Genomic DNA, 18,906 nt, shown 5'->3' with positions numbered 1-18,906 from the left:
TATCACATATTAGAAAACCATATTTTATTGTTAATTTTTGAAAAATTATTACCTAAGTTCATATTCGTAAAAATTACCGAAATTATGGGTGTTACCATAGTGTCAGAAACACTGTAAATTATGTAAATTATACCATATTTTAGTAGTTTTGACCATACTTTTTTCTCAGAGTAGTTTAATGAATTCTGAGGGTTTTTATTTAATGCTTTTATATATATATATATATATATATATATATATATAGACACACACAAATAATAAAATAATATTAAGCATAAAACTATTAATGGGAAAAACCAAAAGTCTTTCTCAAGACACATCTTTAATTTAATGCGATATCTCTGCATAAAGAACACTCATCCTAAGATAAAAATTATTCTTTATAATGTGTCGATATCACTAAAAAAATCAATTGAAAAAGAATATGAAGAAAAAGGGGACAGAAACGAAACTTACCGGTATGTATTTCTTAAATCTTAACTTCGAACACTCAAAGTGTATACTCTTCCTTCGACATTTTTGACAAGGATTCTGAAATATATAATAAGAGTAGTTTCAGAAATGTGGATTGGAATAATTTAGTTTTCTTTTTATCATTTCTTCTTGCAAGAAATATATAACTTTTGTTTAAAATTTAATTCTAGATAAATAAAAAAATTGAACCTTTCTTTATATTTAAAAAAAAACAACCCTATTCATTTTCTTTATTTTAATGCAGTTAATTTAATCTTTAATTATTGTAAATGTTTTGACAGAACTCTAAGAATGAGCACCTTACCTGTATTCCTTCTCCATACTTTGTGTTACTTAGCTGGACTTGTATTATACTCTATATATTACTTGTGCGATCCAATCTTAAATAAATATCAAACGGGGCTGTCAAAATATGATCAGGTAAGAAATCTAATATTCTAACGCAATCTAATATCTAATTCATTCCATTTCTAAAAGCTAAAGAACTCAAACTTTTGGGATATGTCGTAGAACAACCTAAGTTTTAGCAGAGCAATTCATACTTGGAGAAAGTGAAATCGATCGATAAAACTAACAACAGCATTTTCCTTGTTATGATAACGTTCTGTAAATATCGTTAATTAAACTCTAGTTGAGAAGGGTGTGTTTGATTAATTTATTTTAATTTTCAAATCAAATTTTCATATGAGTGTTATGCCGCATTAATATCATAATATACACTTTGTGGTGGCATGATGGCAGAGTTGGCCGTACCTCAAATCTTCGGAACTGTATCAAAAATATTTCAATTTTATAACCGTTGTTGAACCGCTGATCCAAATTTTGAGTTTACTGCTACTAATGTTCAACTCCGTAACTTTGTAATTTTGAGCCCAATCCAGAAGGCAAGGGAACTCCTAAATCAGTACCCCCAGAGGTATTGATTTGTTATGGGAACTTGGAGGACTTTGTGACCCAGACGGGTTTAACGCGCATGAGTCACCATTTAATACACAGGGATTCTTCGGCTGACTGGATTCGAACTTTCGTTCTCACGAACACGAGTCCAACATCCTGCCAACCTGACTATCCCGGCCCTCCACTATGAATATTGACAAATTTATTAATTTGTAACTCTTTTATTGATTTATTTTTTTGTAATTTCGATTTAAGCATTTATTTCGGTATGACCCCAATTGTGAGATGGTCGATATCATATAAGACATTGATGCAATCGTGCTTTACAGATGATATTAAATCCATTGATTTAAATAAGAATGATTTTCTTTCTTTATAATAATTATCGCTAGATTATTGTTGTAGTTAATTTACGTCGCACTAGAGCTGACACCCCCGCTTCGGTAGCCGGACGACCTGCACACGAAGTCAAGCACTTTACGGCAGAACAGTTAAACCAGAACCGCACACCCACGGTCCCTACGCAGACTGATCCAAGTGGCGCACACTGACCGCAGCCAGTGATGCTTGACTTCGGTGATCTGCTGGTAACCGTGTCTTAACGATCAGTCCACTGCGGGATACCCTTTCTTCGTACGGGGTAAAAAAAGCAAACGATCAATAAATTAGTAATGAACAATACTGTGAAATCATGTGCTAAACTGAAAAACACATACCACCATAATCAATAAAGCTAAAATATATAATCTTTTCTTACTTATTACTATTTTTGTTCTCGCCGGTGGCTTTACGTTATTAGGTAAATGGAACACATTTCAGTAGTTTATCCCATCAAAATAGAGAGTAACTGTATTCAGTATCGTTTGGCATAATGGTGTTGCTCTAGTCGAACTCATGAATTTCAAAACTAACACAATCAAGTAATTTTTCTGGTACATATCTCTTTCGAGGGCCCGTAAAGAACATCTTCCTACAGTAAATATATTAAAACTGCACAGCATTTATTAGTTTTAAAGGGAACCAGATATGCAAATTGTACCTATATTAATATGTATGATAAAACTGCACTAATTATCATATTAAAAGTACTGCCTATAACCAAAATTAATTAAGTTTATGGGGAACAATAATAGCAAGGCCAGTTTTTACGTTTCTCCTAACTGAATTAGTTCAATTTTTTCATTAATGATTTTTTGGTCATAGCCTATAAATTTTAATTAGTACCTATTATCAAGATTAATTAAGCAACATTTGCGTCAAAATTAGTACTGTGATTTTTTTTCCTCCCAAACAATTAAAATTTTTTTTATTAATGTTACTTTTTTTTTGTTTTAACAGTACCTATTCTCAAAATTAATTAAGCAACTTCGCAGTTATCAAAATTAGTACGGTGACTTTTTTTTCTTCCTAAACAATTAAGATTTCTTTATTAATGTTACTTAATTTTTTTGTTTTAACAGTACCTATTCTCAAAATTAATTAAGCAACATTTGCGTCAAAATTAGTACGGTGATTTTTTTTCCATCTAAACAATTAAAATTTCTTTATTAATATTACTTAATTTTTTTGTTTTAACAGAACCTATTCTCAAAATTAATTAAGCAACATTTGCGTCAAAATTAGTACGGTGATTTGATTAAAATTTCTTTATTAATATTACTTAATTTTTTTGTTTTAACAGTACCTATTATCAAAATTAATTAAGCAACATTTGCGTCAAAATTAGTAAGGTGATTTTTTCCCCTCCTGAACATTAAGCAACATTTACGTCAAAATTAGTACGGTGATTTTTTCCCCACCTAAACAATTAAGATTTCTTTATTAATATTACTTAATTTTTTTGTTTTAACAGTACCTATTCTCAAGATTAATTAAGCATCATTGACATCAATAATAGTATGGCGAGCGTTAGTGAGCAGGGGGTAGAGGAGCCTCCTGATTTCTTTGTTAATCCCGCTTTTCCGAACATAAATTAATTATTTCAAATTCAATTTCCACTGATTTTAAATTATTAAGTTTTATAGAAATACGTTTTACCAGCACAATTACATAACAAAAAATTAACACGTGGTTCCCGATAACTTTAAAAATACTATGATGGTGACGTAATCCGGTGATCCTCATTCTAATTGATCATTTATCAGTCTGCCTCAGTATCTGAGGATCAGTATGTCTGACATAACGGATAAAATATAAATAAATATTAAAGAATGGGCAATAAACTCGTTTTTTGATCACACAGAGCTATAAGCCACCCAAGTCTTAAGATCAAAAGCAAATGTGACTTTTTCATCACGCCAAATTTCCATTTTGTAATTGCATTCCTGTGGCCTATTGGCGGCACCTATAGTATTTTTTCTGACAGATGTAACTAATTTTTGAACTAATAAACGAATGTTAATTTTTTTATTCCTTTATAATTCCTGTATACACCTTAGTAATTTCAAGTTTCTATGTCTTATAGTTTTTGTGCGGCAAAACAAAATGTAAGTTGAATACCCAAAACAGCGGCCCTTACGATTTTCTAATCTAGAGGGACGCATTTAGAATCGTGCTTTAATTGATCATGTAAAATATCAGTGTAAAAAAGGCAGGTAAGGCTCTATGTTTTAAACTACATCTTTTGTTTTGATAAAATCAAAATAATAAAACGTCATGATTGAAATAGCAAACATGTTCTCTGTAATTCTTGTTTCATTATACATAAACAATTTTTATTTGTAAACACATTAAGTTTAATTTTTTAGCAAATTTTGGTTCATTAGAATAAAATTATTCGTTACTTTTTGAAAATAATGTTAATGATTCAACTAATGATTGAGAAATTTTTTTTTATTTATTTAATTTTGTCGAATATCTACAGAGCATACGCAAGTCTTTTTGCTCAATATGATGGGTCACTCTGCTAAAGTATATTTCATAAAGTTGCATTTATTTTGTGTAAAAGAAAGGTCCGATTTCCTTTTGTTGCGCTTATTTTTTTAGTTACTCTCAAAATCAAAAGATTAGTTAAACTCGCACAATTCACTGTGCATAATCAAAATGAATGAAAATTGTAACAAAAAATTAAAATGGAATATTGGAGGAGGATAAGGAAAATTTTGAAAAAACAAACATAACTTCTTAAATCTTATTTTCCTCTTTTATAATAGCAATAATAATCATAAACAATCTTACGGGAACGTTTCTGCTTTCTAGCACAAAGACACAAAAAATTCGTTCAATGAATTTTGATCCGACCCATTGGATTCATCCGACTTTGATCGAACCATTAACTCTTTCATTTATATTGAGCAAAGCAAAGACAACTTCTGAAATCTTAATTTCCTCTCTTATACTAGCAATAATAATTATAAACAATCTTACGGTAACGTTTCTGCTTCCTAGCACTAAGACTCAAAAAATTCGTTCAATGAATTTTGATCCGACCCATTGGATTCATCCGATTTTGATCGAACCATTAACTCTTTCATTTGTATTGAGCAAAGCAAAGATAACTTCTGAAATCTTAGTTTCCTCTCTTATACTAGCAATAATGATTATAAACAATCTTACGGTAACGTAATGGTTCTGCTTTCTAGCACAAAGACACAAAAAATTCGTTCAATGAATTTTGATCCGACTCATTGGATTCATCCGATTTTGATCGAACCACTAACTCTTTCAATTGTATTGAGTAACACAATAGAATATCTCGATTTTTGATTCATTATTAAAGCAGTTAAAATAATTTTTTTCTTATTGGAATATTTTTTTAAAAGCAATTTAGAGGAATGCTTCCTTCTAATATAATTCCAAAAATATTTTCTCATGAACTCATTTTAATCTTTTCTGATAGCGCCGATAGCCCACTTGACTGACAGAACTACGAGGAAAAAAATTACTGAAAATGTTTTATTTTGTAATACATTTAGTTTATTACACAGTTGAACTTAAAACATGAATTTGTGAGAGTTGAAAGATAGTTTTAAACTGCGACTTTATGACATTTATGCAATCTCATTGAAAGTAATCAGAATGAACACATATTCGACACATTATTTTTTTATAAAATACTAGGAGGCACAGCCCCCTGTTCGCTACCGCTCACCAACCCCGGTGATTGCCTCGCAATAATTGTTTTTTCTTGCCAGAAAACAGTTTTTCTACTAAAGTTAAAAATATTCACTTAACATCTATGTACTGAAAGGAATTCTGTTAACTTTCGCTCTTGTGCCTCTTCTTCCCACTTCCAAATATTACTATCTATTAGTATTATAAACATTTAGATCTCTTGGTGAACAGAAGTGATTTTTTTAATTATCAATTTCTTTAAATAAATGAATTCTTAATACATTAAATTGTTCAAACAAATTTGATGAGTTCACAACCATATTTTAAAATTTTCACTATTAATAGCAGTTCTGAAAAAGAACTTTAAATTAGGGATACAAAAATATTTAACGGAAAACAATACCTTTAGACAAGCGATTAGGGACAGGACGATTCCATAATACAAACGGACTTAGAAAATTTAGAAAGGGGAAAATGAGCTCGATATCGGGAAAACGTTGCTGGTGAGAGTTTTAGCTTAGCAAAATATCGCCTTATTTTAGCACCAACATTGGAAGTCAAATTTCGGCGGGATTTTCTGGAAGAAAAAAAAAACTTAACTAGGGTCATCAAAAAGGAAAGAATTTATTATTAGGCTTTACAGAGAAGACAGTCAGTTTCGATTTTTCTTTATCTTCAAAGAACGTTTTTGATGCAGAGAGGTACGTACCTCAGTACTGTTGACAATTATCGGTCGCTGCTCCAGCAATTCTGTACATGTTGGAGGAGCGTGAGGGGGGGGGAAATCATGAAAAGAATTTAGTGTATAAACCAGGCAGTGGCACTTGAACTTAAAAAACATCAGTTCCCGGTATACGCTACACTGATGTTTTTTAAGGTCAAGTGCCATTGCCCGGTATATATTTGCCCGGTTTACGTTACACTGATGTTTTTTTAAGGTCAAGTGCCACTGCCCGGTATACCCTACACTTATGTTTTTTTAGGTTCAGTGCCATTTCTCGGTATGTATTTGCCCGGTATACCCTACGCTGATGTTTTTTTAAGGTCAAGTGCCATTGCCCGGTATATATTTGCACGGTATACGCTACACTGATTTTTTTTTAAGGTCAAGTGCCACTGCCCGGTATATATTTGCCCGGTATACCCTACACTGATGTTTTTTTAAGGTTCAGTGCCATTTCCCGGTATACCCTACACTGATGTTTTTTAAGGTCAAGTACCATTGCCCGGTATAATTCTCACATTTCCTACTTTGCCTAAAAACATCCAGTATTCTATACAATGCCGGCAACATACATATATTAAGATCTAACTAACTTTAAAGTAAAAAAGAAATTAAAAACAAAAGCAAAACAGATAACAATAATAAAAACAAAGACATAACGAAAAAATTCAACAAATAACATATTTTATACGAGTTCGAAAATGACAGCAAACGTCGCAAAAAATAAACATAAAAACAAATGCGAACGGTGACGGTAAACCTTTGAAATTTAGCCAATACGCCAAGGAAGCGAACAAAAAAGTCCCCAATATTCTCAGTGTAATTACCCTCTTTCCCTATTTTTACTCTTCCGACGAAACTCTAAGTTTTTAACATTATGGAATCGTCCTTCCCCTAGTCGCTTGTTACCTTTAGGGCTTTCGTTAATTTTATGCTGATGACAACCTAAACAATATGGAAATGAATGGGGGAAAACTGGATCCTACCACGTGATTTTCTGGCCAATAAAAATGCGCCGACAACAATGGAAAACGGTATCAGACTATTATGATTTTATGTTATATAGAGATACAGTAATAATGTGCTCGTTTTAACTGTACTACCATCTAAAATAATAATTTTATGCTAATAAAAAGTCAATGAAACCTAGCTCTAACATACTAAAAATAAATAATGGAGGTTAAATTTTATAATTTTTTAAAAATATTTTTCTGTTAATTAAGGCTTTAATTGCTATTGATAGTTATCTGGGGCTAACTGATAATCAGTTTGAAATTGATAATGGAATAAGTTGTTACTTACCTCTAGAGATGAGTTTGAGCTCTATTTTAGAGGTCAGTATCCCTGAATTTTTATCCGAGCCCACATTAATATTAGAGTAATTTCTGTTAGTCTCTTTATTAGTAGAGTAATATCTGTGATAGTGTAACTTTAAATGTAATAGGTTTCTCATAGTACGACTTCATATCTCTTAAATTACTTTGAATTGTCTGTTTTGTGAGATTTAGAATTTAACAAGAAGAAAATTAGGATAAATATATTAAAACTAGATTTACGTGCTTCTCTCAATCACCTTTTAATTACAAATTTATTTAATACAAATGAAACACTTCTATTTCACATTATTAAACTTACCTATATTTTGTATTAAAATCTATGGCAGTTTTCTAAGCACAATGCACATTAAACACCAGATAATAGCAAAAAATTCATAGATTTAGCATATAAATAGTAGATATAGATAGTAGCATAAAAATTTTGACTAGTTGCTTGTATTTATTATATATTTTAACAATAAACTATAAATAACAATTTAACATTTTTAAAGTAGAGTGATAATAGTTATAATCAGCTCTTTATTTTCTAACGTTTATTTGTTTTTAGATTGTGCCCTTTTATATAGTCAATCGATTGAGCATTTACCCTGGACTCACTGGACTTTGTATAGCAGGGATTTTTAGCGGTTCTCTAAGTACGATTTCTTCAGCTCTGAACTCACTGTCAACTGTGACCGTGGTTGATTTTATTCAGCCTCTCTTAAAGTTAAGCGAAAAAAGAAATGTACAGTTAGCCAAATTATTTAGTAAGTATTATACTTGGGTTTTTAGAAATTTACTGTCAACTGGGATTACTTTTGTCCGCCTTTTAGAAAAAGGCTGTTACTCATTGAATTTAAGAATTATTAAAAAAAGGAGAAAAAAAAATCCGAACACTGTAGGGTGTAATGTTTCCATAATTGAGGCAGACGTATTTCCATTCTTAAATAATTTATATGTGTAAAAATAATTAATTAGCTTGTAACTTGGCTGTTAACTTCGATACGTAAAACTCCTATAGATTTCCTAGCTTCCAAATTTCCGTTATTTCATAAATTTAAACATTCCTTATCCCTTTTTAAGCTATTTAAATCAATTAACTTGAGCCGCGATGGCTCAGGGGATAGAGCACTCTCCTTCCAATGAGGTGAACCGGGTTCGAATCCCAGTCGATACGAATTCCGCATCCGGCTTGCACCCCCCCACAGACAGTGCTTACGTGAAATATCCTCAGTGGTAGATGGATCATGGGTTAGAGTCCCCTTGTCACCTGGCTAACCGTGGGAAGCTCTCGTGGTTTTCCTCTCCTTGTACCGCAAATGCGGGTTAGTTCCATCCAAAAGTCCTCAACGAAGGTGAAAATGAAAAAAATTGAAAAAATATGACAACCAAAGCTGGGTACCAGCTTCAGATGTCATACATGCAAAACTTTTTCTATCGAGAAATATTGGTTTTGAAGAAAACCAGTGATATTTGCTTAAGTGTTGAATATTTAGATTTCAAAATTGATATTATTGATAAACAAATTAAAATTGGTGTTTAAGACAGAAGAAAATCTTTTAATTTTAAAGTTATTTTTTTTCTGTAATTTTAGTGCTAATTTGTGCAGTAAAATTTTCAAAATTTAGTTTTTTCTCAATTGTTTAGAATTAATAAAATCTGAAATAATGTTTTTAGTTTTCAAGAGGCAACTGGTAATTTTTTTAAAAATTTAGATGATAATGGTTTTCCCTTTAATTTCTGTAATATTGATTTTAAAATTAAGAAAATGATTGATAATTATTAGTTTCTCATTTGGTTTAGCAAAATTCAAATCTTGTTCGAGTCTACTTGCTCAAGCTTTTCTTTTAATGACGTCTTTACTTTCTTAACCTCTGTCCTTTTTTCTTTAAACTGCGCAGGATAGGGGGCGTTTGTTTTTATGTTTATTTTATTTCAGTTGTGGTTTGCAATCGGTTTGGGATTCTTAGTTATTGGATTTTTTTTATTTTTCAAGTTAACTTTAGTTCTTACTTTTATTTTGTATTTGTCTTGTTTTTATTCTGATTTTAAAGTGTATTTTATATTGTTTTTTCTTTTTTTTTCCAATGGCAGGCACCGAATTTGAATCTTTGCCTATACTATGCCAGAATTGTTGCTTATTTCGCGTTACCCAGTGGGCACCTGTGAACCAAAGTCACGGAGGCGAGCAACATTGCCCACGCCACACTGTTTAACCCGTTTAAACAACCCGTTTAAAGGGTGGGCCACATTCACACACATTATACACACACACAACAGAGGACAGCACAAAGAGAGAGAGAAACATCCATGCCCAGAGCGGGATTCGAACCCGCAGCCTATGGCTTCGCAGTCAGGCACGCTAACCGCTCGGCCACCTGGCCTGCTATTTTATATTGTATTCTTCTGTGTTTTATTGTATATTATGAATTCTTTTCCTGGATTATGGCAAAACTTTTGGGGTACAGAAAAGACAATTTTTAGACTTTTGTCTTGCTTTCTCGATAGAAAAAGTTTTGCTTTTATGACATCTGAAGCTGGTACCCCCTGACGACGTCAGCTTTGGTTATCATATTTTTCCAATTTTTTTCATTTTCACGTTCGTTTAACTCCTCTTGGTTTCATTACTGCCAAGCGCGTTTTTCCATTTGGATGTATTACTATTATCTTTGATTGCTTTTATATTTTGAATTCTTTTCCTCAACGAAGGCAAATTTCTCCCAATACTTGATCCAGGAGTTCCCTTATTTTCTAGATTAGGTTTAAAATTACAAGGCTACGTAGTTAAGCATTAGTTGTCGCAAACCCCCCATAAAATTGGGCCGCCTGTTCAACGACGGTTAAAATAAAATCACCGTGTCGCTACTTTATTCATGAATCCAGTTCTTTAGTTATGTCTACTGACGAAACAAATTTTGGATATTTCCAACACTTTCTGAAAATCTCTCACAGAAAATGCTACGTGTTGTCCTGTATGCGATAATTTAGGGAATAATATATTGCATTTTTTTAACTGTTCATTCACAAAAGTGCGTAAAGGTTGAAAGTGTTTTTTTAAGCGAAACATTAAAAATTAATAAGAATAGATGAAACTATTATGATGAAAAATTTACAAGCAAGTTGTAGGGATGTATTTATATCCTAATCATCTAAACCAGGGATGGGGAAACTACGGCCCGCGAGCCAACTGTGGCCCGCCGGAAGATTTNATAATTTCAGAGCTAAAAAAGAATAACTAGTAAATATTTAAGTTATCTTCAAGAATATGAAAATAATGATTAATAAAAAGTGGCGTATAAGAACAGAAACTCCGTATATCCACATTGAGAGTTGAGGTTACAAGAGAGTTGCAGTTACCACGATGGCGGCGTGTCGCTACTTTATTCACTTATCCAGTGCATTAATTTTGTCTACTGACGAAATTTTTTTTGGATATTTCTAGCACTTTCTGAAAACCTGTCACAGAAAATGCTACGTGTTGTTCTGAATGTGATAATTTAGGGATTAACATATTGTATTTTTTTAACTGTTCATTATTGTTCATTCACAAAAGTGCGTAAAGGTTGGAGCCAAACATTAAAAATTAACAAGAATAGTTGAAACTACGTAGTATGATGAAAAATCTATAAACAATTTATAGGGATGTATTTTTATCTCAATCATCTAAACAATCTATAGGCATGTGGTTCCTTGGCGGTTTCATCTCGGTAGACGGTGTTCAGGCATGTGGATTAAGAAAGCAGAATCAATTAAGGCAGCAATTAAGAAAAAATATTGCAACGAATTGGCGCTTAAGAATGGAACGAATTCGTTGGAAAATTATTAATAAATATTTGTTTTTAGTGTATTTTTGTGTTGTTAATATTAATTGTTGCATCAAGAAAACTACGCATAAGCCCAATATTAAAGTTGAAAATGTTCAATAATAGAAAGAATTAACTGAATAAATGATAATAAATTATTTTCTTTGGCCTATTTTCATTATTTAGTTAGTAATAACTGTTGCAGCAAGAAACGCTGAATAACTATGCGTGAGCCAAATATTAATGCCAAAAAGCGATAAACAAGCCAAAATGTAGTGTTTGTAATCAAATTGTTTATTTTAACGAACTTATTTGTTTGGTTACAGGTTTCTTTTTTGGAATAACGTGTATTAGTCTCACATTTAGCTTTTTCAATGTCCAAAGTTTGAAGCAGCTGGGTGTTAGTCTCATCGGCACTTTAGAAGGACCGATGTTCGCCATTTTTCTGTTTGGCGTTTTATCTCGAAAAGTATCTGAAAAGGTTGATTTGATAATTTCAATATTTTCATCAATATTTATTATTTTTCTAAATAAATTGTTCGACTTTTGATTGATTTTTCTTATTCTAAATTTTAAAAGTTTAGTATGAATACGGTTTTTGAAATATAATCACCATTTTTATTTCTTAAATTTGAATTGGAAACAAATATACAATATAATATGAAGCTTATCGAATGAATCAATTTCTGGTTAGAAACAGAATTAGAAACAGAAGATGGACGATAGCCATTTGTTTTTATGACAATTTATGGTTCAATCCCCCCATTTTTTAAAGCAATAATTTTTCTTTGAAGAATAATTTAAGCTCTCAAGTTTTCTCAAAATAAAGAAAATAACATATTGCCTAAATTGTACAAAAAAGTTTAATTTTTCTTTTGGATGATTTTATGATTTATTTGGTGCCCTTTCTCTGTAAGGTTAAATTTTAATAGTAAATTTACCTCAATTTCATGATGGCTCACTTTATTTAGAATGAAATTTGACAGCAACTTGAGATTATTAGCTAAACCTTGGTTTTCTTGAACATTAACTTTTATTTCCAAAATGTTTGAAGTCTACGCATTTTTTTATAATTACAAAAGTACTCGCTCAAATAAAAATAATTTTTTTATTGACGTCTTAACAGAAAACCTTTAGTGTATCTTCGTTGAAGAATTTTGTATAGTTTTTAACGAAGTGTTTAAATAAAATACTATATGAAATATCAGTTAAATTATTCATTCCTCTTTATCTTAATATTATTTAATTTTTACTCATAACTCATACTCTATTTTTATTTCAGAGTGTATTAATTGGAACATTGCTGAGCTTACCCATAACCTGTTTTATTGGTTTCGGATCCTTAATAAGCGGCTACATTGAGCCTCCATTAGAGCTGAAAGCTAACAACTGCTCCTCTTTCGGAGGGATTCCAAATGTGACAGATTGCTGTGAAGTAAAAAACAATTTCACATCAGAGTTCACATCAACATCTCATGCTAATGATCTCAAGTAAGTTAATTTATAATTGTTATGGACAGTACTTTTATAGATCTGTAAGATGCGTATTTGAAGGTTAGTTTACAGTTTATTTAATAAAGGAAATATAAATAATTTTTTAAAACTTTTTTATTATTTTTATTTCTAATGAGCTGCACAATCAGTCTTCCCGATGAGCAGACCTAGTGCGTTGTATAGAAGTGGTATCCACACTTTCAGGACCACCACAATGGGTGAGATACCGTTGACCATGTTAATTTGGACGTCTAGTTTCTGCCACACTAGATGGCTGCACCGAGACTCTATTTGGATGCCAAAGTGCACTAGGAATTTAATTATAATTATTTTTAAAACTTACTTCATCGAAAAATTCAATAAAGTAAGATTAGATTGGGTGGAATTAAACTTTTTTCTTATTTTTAAATTTTAGACAGCATTCTATTTTAATGTGCTTTAAAGAAATATCATAAATATATAAAAATTTAGGAAAGAAAATGTAGGAAATTAGGAATTTTCTCAAAGAACCTAATTTCATATAGAATTGCAGTTTCGTACTGCAATTCTAGATGAAACATTGATATTATATCGCAAGACTTAATATAACAAGAACTGATCCAGGCAAAACGATATGAACAATTCTTATTTTGCTCATGTTCAAAACATATATTTTCAAAAATTTCGACAAACTTTTTTTAAAAATAAAGTTTCTTAAATTATATAGAAAAATTCCACATTTTCCTTACTCCTCAGTTTAATTGTAGTAAATTCCCACAATTTTACCAATACATGCTTGACAATAGTTACTAAAAGGAATTTATTAAATTACTAATAAATCAATGTTATAGGATTAAAAAGTTTGTAAATATGTTTATAATTCTTAGCTTTTTTCGCTTATAAACTATACTATCTTTACTCATAATAAAAACCCTATTTTTCAGTGATACATTTGTGTTATTCAAGATTTCGTTTCCCTGGTTTCCTATTATTGGATGTTTTTGTGCATCTTTTATGACTTTTATGACATCATGCTTACTAGGTAGGTAAAATCGATTTTTTTATCTTCCTAAATGATTTGTTATTATTTCTCCAGTAATTTTGCTTTTCTTCGCAACCTGTTTTTTTAAATTTTATTTCAAATACCGTTGATTTTAAATTATTTAGTTCCCCCCCCCTATATTTTGAAGGTTAAGAATCCAAATATGTTAAAAAATATATGTTTACTCAGAGAAAGTACATTTTTGTGTCTGATCTCGTGACTTAATTAATAGTTAGCACTAATTAATTTGCATATTTGAGGTCACCCCCAGGAACCATTAAGATTGACACTTAATTCGTGAAAATCCGATCATTAGAACAAAAGTTGTTTAGGGTGATTAGTTTTTTTTTAATTTTTAGGACTGTGCATTAAAATAACTGTAAAGGTTTTGTTTACGACGCTACTTTTCTCAAGTAAACACTCAAAATTACCACACACTACTTTTTTGTGAATAAATAATTAAAGTTTTTTTTTTTTCATTTTCCCTAAAAGAGTAACTAGCTATTTTTAACCTTAGCGAAAAATCACTAGCTTTCAAACTGCATCAAACCATCAAGGAGCGTATCTGACCCGGGTTCTGGTTGAGGGTATTTCAGTTTCATATCATTTTAAAGAAACAAAATTCTTTAGCTCTTAATTGAATGTAATATTTTTTTACTTTTCAGATTCCGATGAGAACCTTATAGAACATGATTCAAAATGCCTCAGTCCAGTGACTAAACTTTGGATCAAATGTCCAGTAGATCCTGATTTATGTTTAATGCCTGCAAACGTGCATGCATTGGAAGAAAAAACTTATGTATTGAAAAAGGAGAATTCGCCAGAACTTACGAATGAAGCATGATTCTTTCTTTACCATCATTACTCTTATACACCTATAACTGTTTCAGAAATTCATATTGATCATTAATAAATTTATCCCCAGAATGTTTAGTTACGGATTTGTGTTAACCAGGCTTAATTTATATGTTAATAAAATATTTATAGTTCATTAAAGCAATTTGAGAAAAAAAATTTGGCAGTATTTCTTTCCAATAATCACATATAACATTTCTTACAAATTGTAAGCGACCTACTTAAAGAAATATTTGTAAAACAACTCTCCGTGCTACACTAAAAACCTTTTAATGTATGTCCTTTTAATTAGGGTCGATACTTCAAATAGGAACAGTTTTGATGGATTTTTTAAAAATTTTTGACCCTTTCACAATTTCTTTAAATGAAACAATTTATTATTAAATTATTCTTCTTTAAATGTTTCCTCCAGGGACTTGTCAGAGAGATCCAAACATTAAATTTAAAAAAAAAACATTGAAAAATTGACGACTTTACGCTATGCAATTTTTTATGTAACATAAATGCCCACAGCATGTTTAGACTCGTATTAATTACGAAAGGTGATTCCTAGATTTAGCCTTATGTGAACCTAACTCGCAATCGTATGATGATCGTATGAATCGCAACTCGCAATCGCATGATGATCGTATATCATAATTTTATATGTTATACAAAATATTTAAATTTATGTCCTTAGAGGAGTCATAAACATTTTTAATAGGAGTAACTTTGCCAAGTTTTAAAAATTTGATTTTCGGCCTTCTGACAATTTCTTAACCAAAACAACAATTAATAAATTCTCTTCTTAATTGTTTTTTCAGTTCTTGGATGCAAAAATTATGCATAATATTACAGCAATTATAAACAACAAAAAAAAAATCGTAAAAAGAATACAAATTAATGATTTCACAATTTTACAACAATTTTGATTTCAAAGGAAAAAAAAAAGAAAAAAGCGAAAAGCGTTTAGCTTACGATACATATGTGTGTGGCTGCATAAAATCGAATTTCTACCACTAATACTTTTAATTAGAGTTACTGCTATCTAACTTTGTTTGAGAGTTACGACTTACGGGTACCATTTTCTTATTGGTCGAGAGTCAAAATTTACCGAAATAAAACATAACTCACTTTTTCTCGTAGACTTAATATGGAGTGATAGATCAACAAGGTATTTTTATCTGATGGAATTTCAGGTACGCATTACTTTCATTTGCTTTTAAAATTAATCTTAACTATTCAAAGTATTTCAATTCTCTATTTTCAAAAAAAAAATCAATCCCGTTGTTTAAGGGAAGTTTCATAAGTTGTTAAGGAAACTAGTAAATCTGATTAAATAAATAATCCCAAGAAACTGAAGCGGTAAGATATTATCTGATTAAAAACTTCATTCGCTTCGAAAATTCATAAAAAGGAAATAACATATGACATGACATGTTTCAAGCGCTTCAAAAATAGGCTCCCATTTTCAAGACTTGCCAGACGTAAATGAGAAGAAAGAAAGCTGATTTGAAGTATGAAACGTAAAGTTGCCAATGGAAAAATAAAGATGAGAAACAAAACTAGAAAAACTACAGTCGCCTAGAGACAAAAAAAAGATGAAAAACAGAACAAGAAAAAAAGTACAGTGGCCAAGAAGGGCAAATCAAGGTAAAATGCATTTCCACACGCTATAAGGAAGTGATGAGGAACTAATGTAGTTAACACAGGAATCAGCATTCACGTGAATAAAATAAGATTCAGGGTATCAAGATGAGCTTATGATCTGGGGTGGAAATAATTTTCGCATTGTCGAAATTCAATTTATGCCCAAGAGTCTAATAATGTGCAGCAATTTGAGATTTCTCGTATTTTTGATAACAAACTTCAAGAAAACAATCGATATGCCAGTTTTCAAGAGTACAATAAATCAACAATTGCTACAGCATCGTTGGAATCTTGGGCATAAATTCAATTTCGGCAATGCCAAAATTATGTATAATTTCATATACATACACTACCCTACAATAATAGAAGAGATGCGTTTTGTTTTTGACAAATTATTCAAATTTTATAGGAATATTCTAAGAATTACTTTTTAACTACAGAGGTGTTCAGGTGATGCAATTTCTCATACTTATCAATAAAGTTTAAAACCTTCATTAGTTTAAAGATGCAGCAATCAATTACAAACGGAAAAGAGTATTTTTGAACACTTTATGACAGAAAACACAGAAATAAGCTTGTAACATCTTGTATAGATTATTTTAGTTATTGTATGCAATAGCTGAATAAAGTTTCGTAAACGTACGGTAAATATTTATGAAGATATAGACATTTTTTATAAAAAACTAACTCTTTTGCCCATCGTTTTCTTACTATTACTATAGCAGTTTTCAACAAAATTAAAAAAAAATATTTTAGCGATTTTAAATTTATAAAAAAATTATCATTTAAAAATTCGAATAAAATTCTTTAAAAATTGCTCAAGATATGAATATTTAGATTAATTCTTTCATACTGCACATGCGCAGAAAACATATCAAAACTTTTGTGTTATATTTTTGTTGTGAATCATATTCGTTAACTAAGGAAAAAAAATTCAATTTGAATATCTTGAAGATTTATAAGGTTTCCAACAATTTTCTTATCAGTTTTAGTACTTTTTTAAAGAAAGTTCTGAAGGATAAGAGGTTTTGTAAAAATTTTGTTTTGTGTCATAAAACAAAATTTAATTTAAAAAAATACTATCCCACAAACAATCAGACTACATAATGTGATGGTATAAGAAAAATCAACATGTGAACAAACTGTAATAGGGAAAGGTTCACCATAATCAATTTTCTTTGATAATACGAAATGAAATGCGAAAATCTTTAACATTCAGAGCTTTTATTTGAGAATTTACAAATACAATTAGGGAACTGCTAAATTTTTTAAAAATTTTTTCAAGATATTCAAGCAGGACATTTTACATAAGTTACATTGGACACGAGTTATCAAATACAATTGACTACAAAATTAGGAACAAATTTTTGCTCATGCGTGGTGCGAAAGGACTACTTTAAATACACTCATATCTTGCGTTAATTTAATGATTTTTTTTAAAATTTTAAAATAATATTTTTGTTTTCACTTTTAAATTCCTCCCAAAATTTTGCTTAATTTTAATGAATATTTTTACAGTTAGAATAAAAAAGTGTTAGTCAAAAAAATGTTTTTTTCTTTTATTATTTTTTTTTAATAAAGGAATTCATATCTTCATAAATATTTTTGCTGGGTTTACGAAACTTTTTTCCGTTATTGTATGAATAATCTTTACAAGTTACAAGCCTATTGGGAAAAAATATGTAATGCAATACATTTAAAACTGTAATAATACTAATTTCAATAGAATTTATTATTCTTTTCACGAAATTCAAACAACCTTCTTATGTTGCGATAAACTTTTTAAATTGATTATTCAGGTTGTGAAAAAAAATTGCTAGGCAATTGCGAGAAATGACTTGAAATTATTTTAAAACTTAAGGCTGCTGAGTTTTTGATAAGATCAGCCTTTGATAAGTTTTTGCTTAAACTGATCTGTCACCGAACATGATTAACGACGTTGACATTGTTTCAATGTACATCTTTGAAAAAATAAATTTGTTGAATCATAACTTTCTTAGCAAGTAATAGGGTAAGTATAATTTTAACATGTCTTTATCATCTTTTTTTTTTAAATAATTAACTAGATTTAGATACGAGAAATTTCACATTTAAAGGATTAAAAGAGCACCTGAAACTCAATACTTAAAAAAAAATTTTTTTTTTAAGAAAAAATTAATTCTACATTTAAAAAAAAATGATTTTTCTGAAAAAAGTTGTTACTCGAATGCTAAGTATATGATATCATTTTAAACATTGACAATCGTAGATACTATTTATGTTTTAAAAACAACTAGGAGGCTCCGCCCCCTACTCGCTAACGCTCGCCAACCCCCGAGAATTGCTACGCAATCCTATGTGGTTCACGGCGCTCGCTCGCCAATGAACACAATGTTCTAGCACAAAGACATAATATATTATCATCAAAGACATAGTATTGTACTTATGTAGAAGAATTCTACCAATGTTCTTATTGGCTTTTAAAAAAGTATATTAGCTATTTAGATTGCAAATGGTGAAAAAATCAAAACATTAGCTAAATAAGAAACATATTAGCAAAATAAATTATCAAATATTGCTTCACTAATATTCTGCATTTTAAAGCGTGAAAATTCAATGCATAAATAAACGCGAAATATAAAAAAATTCAATGCATTCAAT

At 30.3% G+C, this 18,906-nt stretch overlaps 1 protein-coding gene across 1 annotated transcript; it reads left to right on the top strand.

The window, feature by feature from the left end:
* Positions 1-734: 734 nt before the first annotated feature.
* On the top strand, positions 735-14,796 carry LOC107447167 (putative sodium-dependent multivitamin transporter). The gene is made up of 6 exons (XM_043050500.2): positions 735-894; positions 8,033-8,231; positions 11,594-11,748; positions 12,550-12,758; positions 13,685-13,782; positions 14,448-14,796. Exons 1-6 carry the CDS (start codon positions 766-768, stop codon positions 14,624-14,626), a joined length of 969 nt encoding a protein of 322 aa, XP_042906434.1. The 5' UTR covers positions 735-765; the 3' UTR covers positions 14,627-14,796.
* Positions 14,797-18,906: the final 4,110 nt, after the last annotated feature.

Source organism: Parasteatoda tepidariorum, chromosome 7 (assembly GCF_043381705.1).
Source record: "Parasteatoda tepidariorum isolate YZ-2023 chromosome 7, CAS_Ptep_4.0, whole genome shotgun sequence".
Lineage (NCBI taxonomy): Eukaryota > Metazoa > Arthropoda > Arachnida > Araneae > Theridiidae > Parasteatoda > Parasteatoda tepidariorum.
The sequence above is the reverse complement of the archived record's forward strand: the minus strand, read 5'-3'. Positions and strand labels throughout refer to the sequence as shown.